The sequence below is a fragment of the Martes martes genome, assembly GCF_963455335.1.
Source record: "Martes martes genome assembly, chromosome: 13".
Classification (NCBI taxonomy): Eukaryota; Metazoa; Chordata; class Mammalia; order Carnivora; family Mustelidae; genus Martes; species Martes martes.
Window position 1 is genome coordinate 87,117,171 of NC_137901.1, and position 12,728 is coordinate 87,129,898.

The window sequence follows — 12,728 nt, forward strand, 5'->3', positions numbered from 1 at the left end:
GACAGAGAATCTACTTGACATCTGTGCCTCCAAACAACAATCATATGTAAGATAGCCAAGCACTTACTCTCCAAACCCTAGCACACCGAAAAATGCAATGGGGAGCTCTTACTAATTAAACCAGGAAAACAGGAATGAAGCCAGACTGTCCCAGGCAACTTGAGTGAATGGTTACCAGTCACATGTTCCTTTGTTTCTTCACCGAATCTTGAAGGGTAAAATACAGAGGATTAGGGGAACCAGAAAGACCCTGAACCTGCCTCCTTTCACTACAAGTTAAACCATCAGCAAAGCTCTTAATTAATGTGCTTGTTCAGGAAAAACTACAGAGAAAAAGCTGTGAAACCCAGTAAATGTAGAAAAGAAGAAGAAAAAGATAGAGAAACCAGTCAAGACCTATAAGCAATGCCAAGGGCAACAAAGCCTTGAACACCGTTCAAGGGCAGGCATTTTGATTTCTTTCACTTTAGTCTAGAGTATGATGGCACAAAGATGCTCAATAAAAGTGGGAAGGAGAAGAGAGATGGTAGACAAACACCCAATCAACATCAACCCATGGAATCCTGAGAAAAAATCCAAAACAGTTCCGAATGCTCTTATAAAGTTTGCCAAAATGAAACTCAATTACAGAAACTGTAGACAAAGTGGGGCTGGCCAAAGAAACAGATGTAAATCCCCATTCTGCTGGTTTTTTGTGTGGCCTTAAGCAAATGACTTAAATTCTGACTCTTCCTGACCCCCACCTTCAGCCCTTTCCCTGCCTACCAAATAAGAACACATACTAAATGACTAGCCTTCCCTTTCTATCTTATCTTACCATACCTGAATTTAAAAAAAAAAAAAAAAAAAAAAATTACCAAGAGTGTAACTGGAAGATAAACTGGTGACACTGTCTCGTCACGAAATCAGGCACCAGACAGGTAAATTTCTAAGCCAGTAAAAATGGCAACTGAGGGCCACCAAGCTTAGGATCAAGGAGAGAATCATGAGGGGGAGCAGGGAAAGGTTGTGGTACCTGGGGAAGGTCTGCCCAACACATAGAACACGTGTTCACTACTAAACTTGAGGCATGCTTTACAAGGCGGGGAATGTGAACCCAGGGTTGTCAGGTACTCCTAGTTTTCAGGAGAACCTGGAGTTCAGGATCTTTATGTGGTAGCAACAAACTGAAAATCTTTCAAAATACTGTGGAGGCCAAACAGAACACATCTGTCAACTGGCTTTGGTGCACAGTCTAGCAGTCTGTAATCCCTCTTAGATGTTTCTTTTCTTCTCTTTTAAGTGAGGTCTATCCCCAGAACTAAAGACTTCAACAGTCACATGCTGCACTAACTGAGCCAGACAGGTGCACCTGTTAGATGTTTCTTAACTGCAAGGACAACATAGAACTTTTGGCATATCATGGGCAAACATGGGCTGGAATGGGAATCTATGTACGTTTCTTAAAACTGCAACTGTACTTTCTAAAAATCAACTTCCACGTAAGTTGCTGGCACACAATCATTACGTAAACTGGGTCCTGCCAGCATTCATTTTCCTGGTCCCTGTTCAAAACCTCAGGCACAGACTGCTGTGCTGCCTTTCCAATTCCATATTCCATCCCTAAGTCCTATCAATTCTTTGGTATTGTTACATGCAGTCATCTCCCATTTTCCTTTCTTTCCCCTCACCTTTTTCCACCCTCTTTGCAATGCTCCAAGTTTATGTCTCTTAATTTCTCCCTTCTGGAGTAACTTAACCAACCTTCCAACCTGCCTCTCTTCCCCACCTGACACCCTGCAACACTAATAGGATCCTTCACTTCCAGGGACCCCCCACTGGTGCTACACCAAGTCTTTTTTTTTTTTTTTTTTTTTTAAAGATTTATTCATTCATTTGAGAGAGCAAGCAAGAGAGAGACAGAGCATGCGCATGCAGGTAAGCAGGAGTGGGGGGAGCAGAGGGAGAGAATCTCAAGCAGATTCCCCACTGAGCACAGGGCCTGATCTCACAACCCTGAGACCATGACCTGAACAGAAACCAAGAGTCAGACGCCTAAGCAACTGAGCCACTCAGGCACCCAAAGTCTTTCAAACTCAACTCAGGAACCTCCACAGTGCCAAAACCAACCATTCCAACTTTCTCCTGGCTTACTGCCATCTAAGCATATAGCCACCACCTCCCCCGTGCCTATCAATGCTTTAGCTCCCTTCCTAAAATGCCCTCTTACAGTCTCTCCAAATCCAACACCTAATCTCCATCATACCTGCTCCACAAAATGAAGTGTTCCCAGGCCATTTGAGTCCAGGGAGGTTTCCTCTTCCTCCACTTTCCTAATCCTAAATGTGAGTATCTCAATGTACTCTTTGTTATCCTTTATACTACTTAAACCATGTGCCTGTCCAACTGTGTGATTATGGAAGGGGGAGCCATGTAGTACACCTCTTGTACAAATCCACCACATACAGGCACTATTACACACAGCACAGTTATGAAATAAATGTACAGAGTTAATTAATCCAAGGCATTTCCAAAATTTAAGGAAAAAAATTACTTATAAATAGAACATTATACAACCTGACAGCTCATAATTAGCTATGTATTCAGGTTCAATCCCAAAATGGACATAGTTATCAAATACTTTGGTTAATTCCAAATTATCTCTGTCTCTGATCAGATGAGATTGTCAGTCCTGTAATACCAAACCCTATCAAATATGCAAGTTCTCATCACCTCATTTAGTATGTCAGTTTGAGATTTCGTGCTTATTCCTTAGTTCATGTAGTTGAGTAGCCCCCCCTTCACTCAAAAAGAAGTTTCTCTGAGGTTGTTTAAGACTACTTTTAGCCAAGCATACGTCTATACCACACAACACAGATGCACTTTTGAAACTCACCATGGTTGGAGAAAAACTCCTCATTTTCATGTCATTTATCCATATTCTTGCTACTTCTTTATTAGAAGACTCTTTCTTTACTGCACCATTGCTTACATCAGCTGAGGGGAGAGTTACTAGATTTTAGAACAAAATATCAATTTCTTTTCAGTAAAAGTTTTACTATAATTTTTTTAAATTCAGATTTTTAAAAAAATGTTCAATCTAAAGAGTCAGTACAAGTTTACCCACTTCACGAACTAAAGAATACAACCTGCCTGTCACTAAACTAAACTAAGTGTAAGAATTAAAACATTCAAAGATATGTGTTACCATGCAGCTAAGAATTAACCTTAGAAAACAAGTAACTTAAACAGAAATGTGTGTACTCGAAACTTGAGAACCAGTTATGAAAAGGACATATTAACCACAAGTATTTGATAGTTCATTTTAATACAAATATCAACAGCCAGCATTACTTTGGGATACTTCACTTGGTTCATCAAAAACCAACCAACCAGAATGGTGTTATCACCAAGACAGAATCAATCTCATCTGAGTTGGTGATACTTACTTTCGAGGCAAATAATTATTTCTTGGGTGAAAAAAATATTGGGGAACTCTATTTCCCTCTTTCCCCAGAATAAAGATCCAAACAATTAATCTTTTCTTCTTCTATACCGGTAGTTTACAAATCTTTTATTTTTATGCTATCATTTTTTTTTTACCAAACTCTTTTTAGATACAGTAAGAGAACTCCTCAATCTGAGTATCAGGTCAAGCTGAACTGCCTAACTAAGCAGTCTAGAGCTAAAGCCCCCGTAACCAGCCTGCATGAAGCACTCGCTTCAGGGACTTGGGATTTCTGAGATCAGTGTGGAAATCACACCAGAAGGACTTATTAACATTTTATCTATTCAACCAAAAGATATAGAATATATGGGAGACCTGTCACTTGGGACTCCAAAATTACTACAACTGAAGTTTTAACAAAATAAGGCTGAAACAGAGATAACAAATTTATGTATTTAATGTAACTGGGCGAGAGAGAGTGAAAAGTTGGCAGAGCTCAGCACCCAGAGAGCCAGTGGGCTCAAGGCTCCAGAAGGGCAACACACATAGATGAAGGAGAGAGAAACATGCAAAACCTTGCTCTTTGCAGTTTCATACTTTTACTGTTCCCTTCCAGTAAAAAGATCACCCTGTGCTCCAACACAAAAGTATGCTTATCTTTGGCATTCGCTTACATGTTTCTTTCTCAGCCCTGGTCCAGTCTAATAGTTTCTCAGGCTTCCACACAAGGACGGCCTTGATTTGTACTCCTTTGTCTTTTTAAAATTACTCCACTGGATGTGGGAGATGTTACTGTACTAAGCATTACTTGATCAACTCCAAACCTATCCTGCTTTGTTTTGCTTTCTAAACTTCCCTGACAATAGCAGTCTTCTTTAAATTATGAGAACATGTGCTGATTTGAAGAGGGGAATGCTCAGGAAGCCACTCACATAAAAGCAGCTGGATTTCTCCTCAAACCCAGACCTTAATGACAGCTGTTTCCACTAACTGCTGATCATCCAAGACTCCCAGGCATCATTCCAGATGCTGCCCTGCACCCCAGCTAGATCGGGGCCATGCTCCTGATCTCCACGATGGAGCAGAGTAAAAATCAGTCCTAAGACAGTTCAAATGACTTAATGGGCATGTAGTTGCCAGGCTGCAGTTAGTTCAGGACAATGACCTTGAGAATAAACTACAGCCATAAGGACACAATGGCATGGACTCAAACAAAAGACTAAATTATCTGATATTTTTAATTGTATCTGTCACTGGACACAAAGTTAGTTCTGCATCACCCTACAAACACTTCTTGGCCATTGCTTTAGAATGCCCCAGCCCGGGCACCTGGGTGGCTCAGTGGGTTAAAGCCTCTGCCTTCGGCTCGGGTCATTATCTCAGGGTCCTGGGATCGAGCCCCGCATCGGGCTCTCTGCTCAGCAGGGAGCCTGCTTCCTCCTCCCTACTTGTGATCTCTGTCTGTCAAATAAATAAATAAAATCTTTTAGAATGCCCCAGCCCTATACTTCACAAACATAAGCACAATTTCCAAGCAGTCCATTCTGCCACAAAATTATACACTGGTCTAAATCAGGTATTAAAATCTACCTCCTAAATAAAAAAAAAAAAAGAAAAAAAAGAAAATCTACCTCCTAATATTAGAAAAATAAGGCAGCTGTTTGGAAAGAGGAACTGTCTGTTTAATACCTATCAGCTCATTCCAAAACCCTAATAAAATGCTATTTATGTACTAGTATAAGGCCTCAGGAACCTTCATTCTATCCCCTTAATCCAAACATACAAAAATCCCTAAGAAAGTTACTTTAGGGGGGAAAAAAAGGCACCCATTCCAATCCTGAAACTATAAAATAGTGGTCAGCTCAGAATATAACCAAGGTCAGTTATCATTTCCAACTGTGCCCACCATGGTACTGTTATGTAACAAGTACTCAAATACACTTCAACTGAATGTAGAAGGGAAGGAAAGACTATCCCTCTTAGGAGTTCACGTTTTTCAGTTTCTAAAACTGTACTACTAAAATTTGATGTGGTCAAAATTTTAAAATACACCTAATAATTCTATTTTACCCTTAAAAGTTACCTTACTAAATATGAAGCTTTCTCTGAACACTGCATTCAAAACTATAACCTCTTCCTGCCACACACCTCATTTTCTGCTTCTCTCCTCAGTGCTTATTCCTTTCAGACACACTATATAACTTCTTTATTTTGCTTATCATCTCTCTCTCTCCACTAGAATGCAAGCTGCAGGACAAAAGAGATTTGACAGTTTTCTTCCCAGCCACAGCCTCAAAAGCCCAAGAGTTCTTAGCACATAGTAGGCACTCAATAAATATTTGAAAAAGTGAGCAGTAACACTCTAAAGAGAAACTAACAATAAAACCTGTATTCTCTCCATATAAGTAAACTCTTTAAAAAACGTTATCAAACCACTGCTGAACTTTTTCCCTTTAAAACCCTATCCTTAAAGGATTAGCTCGTGGTGATGGTTTATCAACTCTGTGAATATACTAAAATCCACTCAATCATGAACTTTGAAAGGATGAATTTCATGGTATGTACAATGTATCTCAATAAAGCTGTTTTTAAAAAAAGGATTGTATGAGCGCTCATTCTTAAAAAACAAAAAAACAAAACAAAACATATAGTAAGGGGCACCTGGGTGGCTCAGTTGGTTAAGTGTCTAACTTTGGCTCAGGTTCCTGGGATCGAGCTCTCCCTGCCAGGCTCTCTTTCAGATAAAGAGATAAAATCTTTATTTAATAAAAATAATTTTTTAATAATGAAAATGTATGTATCTTATTTTTTTAAAAAGATTTTTATTTATTTGAGAGTGAGTGCATGGGAGCAGGAGGAGGGGTAGAGCAGGAGGGAAAGGGACAAGCAGACTCTGCACTGAGCATGGAGGACAATGCAGGGCTCAATCCCAGGACCCTGAAATCATGACCTAAGCCAAAATCAAGAGTTGGATGCTCAACCGAATGAGCCACCAAGGCGTCCCAAAATGTATTTTAAAAGAGAATTTATTAAATACACATCTACTTACAAGCAATGAAGCCAATGACAGGTAAATAATAAACTGTAAAAGTCACAGTGAAAGGAGTAAAGTATCAGTTTCAAGCTAGTTACCTCACACATGGTCCAAGGCTCACCAGCATGAGCACCTCCAAAAAGCTTGTTAGAAATGCAGAATCTTGGGCCCTACCCCAGACCTACCAAATCTGATTCTATTTTTGAACAAGATCTCCAGGTGATTCACAGGCACTTCTCAAGTTTGAGAAGTACTGATTTAAAGGACTGAGAAAATGTTAACTAATTATTCCCAATATATAAAACTGAGATCTCATAGTGTTAATTAATGTAGCCTCCTGGTAATTCCACACTTCATTTCAAGGTAAATGCTATGACTTCTAAATTTCTCCTTCCTTTGAATTGTATAAATCCTGTAATTGTACAAAGTCATATAGATATGTCCTTCACACCCGGTTCTTTTAAGACCCAAGGAACCCTTAAAAACACCCTGACACATCTTACCAAAAGGAGCCAGCTGACACTACTGAAAACAGACACACTTACTAGCTGCTGTTGCAACTGGCTGGGCAATATTGGCTGGTGGCTTCAGTTTCATGAGTTCATTCAGACTATTATTTTTTAGCAGATCCTTCAGCTGAACCTGGTCCTTTGAGGGTGCAGAGGTCATGGCATTTCGTACTGCTGGTGCGGAGACTGAAGGGCGTGTGTTTGCAGTAGTCTGGATGAACTTGGTTAAGGTGATGGTCTGCCTATTCGTTGTTACAGGTGGTGTTTTAGTCATTACGATTGTAGATCCCAGGGTTGGAAGCTGATTTATTTGATTCAGCACAAATGTTGTAGTAGATGGAGGCTGCTGCTAGAAAAGAAAACCGTAACACATCAGACCACTGAGGAAGTACCAAGCTCTCTAATGTGGCTTAGATTCACAAACATGGGAGGCCATTTAAACATCTAAAACAGACTTGAGTTCTCACTTAAACACTGGCACTGTATTTTTAATTAAATATGCCTAACTATACACTACCAAGTTAAAACACACCACTTTGACGGGGGGAAAAAGTATAGTATTAGTGTGACATTGTCTATAATTATTGGGGCCAGCAAGGATAAATAAGGACTCTCCTAAGCAAGCTATGATGTGTAGTAATGCTATGTAATGCAAGGACTAGGAACAGAAAGAACCTCTAATCCCAGCGCTGCCCCAATGAGATTGATAACTTCAAGAAAATCACTACCCCCAGAGGCCCAGGCTCTCTGGGGTTCATCTTCCATTGCTACCATTCCATGATTCTTGTCCAATGCTTTGTTTGCTATCATACAGACTAAACCAATGTTTGGAATTTAGAAGATAAAACCACCGAAACAGGGTTTTAAACACCTAATTTGTATGAATGATCCAGCCAATCCACCAATATCACGTACTGGTGATAATGTTGGGTATTACCTTTGGGTAATGGGTACTACCTCTGAACCTAAGACAAAGCTACACAGCATTTTTTTTTTATAGTTGGGGGTACAGGCAGACATTAGGAGTTGGAGAAAAATGCAGGGAAAAAAGGTCAAAGATTGGGAAAATGACGATGTGACTACCATGGACTGAAGTGCAATCAAAGATTTTTTAAGATTTCAGTCTATTTCTACTTCCTTTCCTCCTCAAACTATTTGTTATTGTCCCATGACTCCTGTAACAAGAATCTTAAGACATCACCACTCATTACTTTTTTATTTTTTAAAGCAGGCAGCTTTGGGGTACCTGGCTTGCTCAATTGTAGAGCATTCAATTCTTTTTTTTTGTAAGATTTTATTTATTTATTTGAGAGAGAGAGAGAAACAGTGAGAGAGGGAACACAAGCAAGGGCAGAGAGAGAGGCAGAAGCAGGCTTCTTGCTGAGCAGGGAGCTTGATGCAGGGCTCGATCCCAGGACCCTGAGATCATGACCTGAACCAAAAGCAGATGCTTAGCAACTGAGCCAGTAGGTACCCCGAGCATTCAGTTTTTAATCCAGGGGTCATGAGTTTGAGCCCCATGCTGGGGATGGAGCCTACTTTAAATAAGCACAGGAAGCAATTTTTTTAAATAATAAAGATTTATTAATTTAAATAATCTCAACACTCAACACGGGGCTCAAACTCACAAACACAAAGATCAGGACTGCCACCTGGGCATCCCACCACTTATCACTTTTAAATAAAACTCTCAACAGTAGTTTATCATAAGTTATCAATTTTTTAACCAGGCTGTCCAATAATTTTATGTGCTAAGCTTAAGTTAGTAACTGCTATATTTAAGGTAAAATCAGAAAAACTCTATATTTAAAGCACAATTACCATTATATTAAAATCCCATGTACCAATGGACAAAACCTGAAATCAACAAGGAAAAATGAAATGTGTAGTGAGATAATGTGTAGCTCATCTCTACTTCATGAATTTTGTATTATTTACAGTGAGTAAATTAAAAAAACTTTGCTTTGTCCTAATTATCTTTTGATCAATGTAACTATAAGAAGAATGAAAGAAACGTTTTATCAAATAGGAGCTGAGAGTAGCACATTGGAAAGTAGCAAAAAACAGAACTGGTAAGGTAAGACTACTTCATATTACAAATTATTTTCTTACTATAATTCAAAACCAGTTCAACAGTCACACCAAATGTAAATCATTCTTACCCTAACATTTAGTAGCGCTGGAGTAGGTAGCGTCTCTGGTTCTGGTTTAACAGGAACCGATGCTTCAGTCTCCAAACCTAGTTCTAATGCACTAAGTGGCACGGACTAGAGAGAAAACAACATCAGAGAAAAAAATAAAAAATGATGGCAATGAATTCTGTTTCAATAACAAAAGATGTATTTATTAAAATTTTTAAAATGACAAGTTTTACACTCAGTTTGTAAATCTCTGATACCAGGTTGGAACTAATAATCTTTGCAAGTACATCTTCACAAAACTATACTGATACCAGAATCTTATTTTTACTTTCAGAGAATGTGTATAGTGAAACCTCAGAAGAGGGTCCCTATAAAATACAAAGACAACTAGTAAGGAGATTAACAAACCTCCCACAAGAGCTCTAAATAATTCATCTCTTACTTTTGCGTATATATCAAAGCAGGAAACGTCTTTTCACTGCAAATATTTTCCATCTCATGAGAGAAAACTAATATAAAAATAACATACACATGCTTATTTAAAATTGTCTTAATAACGTTTACTCTGTAAATAGAAATTAAATTAAGAAAAATCTACTTTTTACAGAGACTTTGGAAAACTCTTACCTGCTGAACTGTAGGAGTAGGTGTTGGAGTTGCAAGCCCCGCATCTCCCCCATCAATATCAAAGAGGTCATTCGGACTAATTCCACTCTCACTTAAAGCAGCAAGCAGTAAATCTTGCCCTGGCTCCACCATCTTTAGAACAAAATATGTAATATTAACATAAAAAACTTAATATGCCAGTTAACTCTCTTCTAAATACAAACCAATATCTTCTACCAGACCCATCCATTTGATATTTATGAAGAACCTGCTACATATCAGGCAAGAAGTCAGATGAAAGAGAAAAAGTCTCTGATTCCAAGAAATTCGCAATAAAGATGAAAAGGACAGAGAAATATGTAAATCACAGCAAGGGTGTATGTGTGCAAAATGTTGTGGGAGCAGAGAAGGAATGCTGAACTTCGCCTGGGGAGAGAGGTCACAAAGACGACTGTGGAACGGAGTGTCGAAGAAGGAATCGCCAGGTGGATGGGGATGTTCTTGATAGCGCACTCAAGTTTCTGCAGATTTGAAAGACACTGGTGCTCTTTAAGAACAATGGTTAGTGCGATTCATCGTTAGTATGGGAGTTCAGAACAAAAACCCAAGTGTCAGGCAGGTGATGACAAGAGAAGAGGAAAGATCTCACCCACAACCTTGTACACCACGGCAGAGCACACACACAATCCCATGGGTAGTGGGGGTCAGAAAAAGTTTTCAGATCAACAACTACAAGACATAGATCTGTGACTTAGCAAGATTACCCTGAGGAAGTAGGGGGGCACACTGAGAATAGGTAGAGTAAGACCAGAAGCAGGAAGACATTTTAGGTAACTGTTACAGCAGACCAAGAGAGATGATGTGAGGTCCCTGGGTGGCTCAGTCGGCTAACCTTCGGCTCAGGTCACGATGCCAGGGTCCTGGAAAAGAGCCCTAAAACAGGCTCCCTGCTCAGCGGGAAGCCTGCTTCTCCTTCTCCCCCACCATCTCCCCCTGCTCATGCATGTTATCTAATAAAAACTCAAAAAAACAAAAAACAAACGAACAAAAAAGAGATAATGTGCTGTAATGACAGGGTGTAGAAAAAAGGGGGGATGAATTTCAAGTTGTTTAGGAAGGACAATCCATAACACTAAGTTGATATAAAAGTTCAAAATGGAAGAGAATATGAAATACACAAAAGGCACGAGTTGATGGATGATTAGAGTTAAGCCAAGAGAAAGCGAAAAAATAAACACTGAGCCTGGAAGACCCCAAAATGAGTTTTATAGTTTGTTTTTTTTTTAAAGATTTTATTTATTTTTCAGAGAGAGATAAAGAGAGACAGGGGCAGGCAGAGGAATTAGCAGGCTCCCTGCCAAGGAAGGAGCCCAATGCGGGATTTGATCCCAGGATCCCGGAATCACGACCTGAGCTGAAGGCAGACACCTAACCAACTGAGCCATCCAGGCATCCGGAGTTTTAGAGAGTTTAGCGAGAGAAAATACCTACTTAGAAGCAAGCAAATACATTTTAAAGATTTTGCTGATTTATGGGGGCTGGCAGAAGGGGAGGCAGAGGGAAAGAATCTCAAGCAAACTATGTGCTGAGTGTGGAGCCCAAAGCGGGGCTCAATTCCACAACCCCAAGATCATGACCTGAGCTGAAACCAACCATCAAGACACTCAACCAACTGAGCCACCCAGGCACCCCACAAATACATTTTAGATTTGGGTTTTCTTGGTATAATATATCAAAGTAATCTACTTTGGGGGAAAAAGGCTTAACAGAACTTTCTCAATTTTTAATGTTTGTCATTATCTGAAATAACCAATTTATAAACGTAAACAAGAAAAATAACCAATTTATATAAACATGGAAAGCTACTGTACTTGTTTTTCCTAAAAAACTAATTTCATGTTACATAAATAATACACTAATCTTTAGCTAGTTCATTTGTTCTCAGGCTGTGTGAAAGAATTAAATGTCAGTGTTTTCATTATGTCCTACAAAAAGAAAGGCATTAGCTTCCGTGACCATGACTTCCAACATACATAAGAACTACTGTTTCAAATGAAAGTAAAATATTTAACAGAGAAATCCTCTACTAGGTAGGTCTATGTCACATAAACCTATACATCACTTAGAAAGAAGTTCTAGCAGAAACATGAATGAGTTTAAGGTAGACACCACAGATATCCAGAAATGAAACTCAGGGCAGACCTACTGTTTAAAGGGAGTCTTAAACAGAGAGCCCCAAGGAAGAAGAAATAGCCCAAAGAAGATTTCCCCAAAACTTTTCAGAGAAAGGAAAAATCTATGGAAAAATACATTTTGAGTAGGAAAGAAAAAGGTAAGGAGATTGACAGTGACTAAGTATCTTTTACAAGCCTGACAGTGTTAGGCTCTTCGTGTACACTATGAGACCATAACAATCCCGAAAAAAACAGACATTATAATTTTTTAGAGATGAAACCGAGGCTCGGGGCGCCTGGGTGGCTCAGTGGGTTAAAGCCTCTGCCTTCAGCTCAGGTCATGACCCCAGGGTCCTGGGATCAAGCCCCGCATCGGGCTTTCTGCTCAGCAGGGAGCCTGCTTCCTCCTCTCTCTGCCTGTCTCTCTGACTACTCGTGATCTCTCTCTGTCAAATAAATAAATAAAATCTTTAAAAAAAAAAAAGTAAAGTAAAGTAAAATGGTATTTGTCATCAAATATATAGTCAGTGAAAAATTAAAAAGAAACCGAGGCTCAACTTAAAGTACCTATAACTACCCAGATATAGACTGTTTAAATTTCCAAAGCCCATGCATTCTCTTTCCAAAGAACAGATCTAGAAGTCAATGTTGCAAACCTCAGTTTCAGTACTTAAGTTTGGGATAAATGCCCATCTGAGGTAAAAATACAAACAGAGATAGATTATTGGATAGCAAGATGGAAAGAGCATGAAGGGACTGAACAGAGGAGACAAATAGGAGAAATGTCCCAATACAGATTTAAAATAAAGCTAATCATTTTTCTAATATAGACACAGC

General features: G+C 39.2%; 1 protein-coding gene across 1 annotated transcript in view; it reads right to left on the reverse strand.

Moving 5' to 3' along the window:
* SBNO1 (strawberry notch homolog 1) overlaps nt 1-12,728 on the reverse strand; it is a 55,042-nt gene that overhangs the window by 35,922 nt on the left and 6,392 nt on the right. Inside the window, exons 2-5 of the mRNA XM_080821413.1 lie at nt 9,739-9,870; nt 9,133-9,237; nt 7,007-7,319; nt 2,876-2,976 (exon numbers count right to left, since the gene is read on the reverse strand). Coding sequence (XP_080677539.1) covers nt 2,876-2,976; nt 7,007-7,319; nt 9,133-9,237; nt 9,739-9,870 — 651 coding nt within the window. The remainder of the gene's footprint in view (nt 1-2,875; nt 2,977-7,006; nt 7,320-9,132; nt 9,238-9,738; nt 9,871-12,728) is intronic.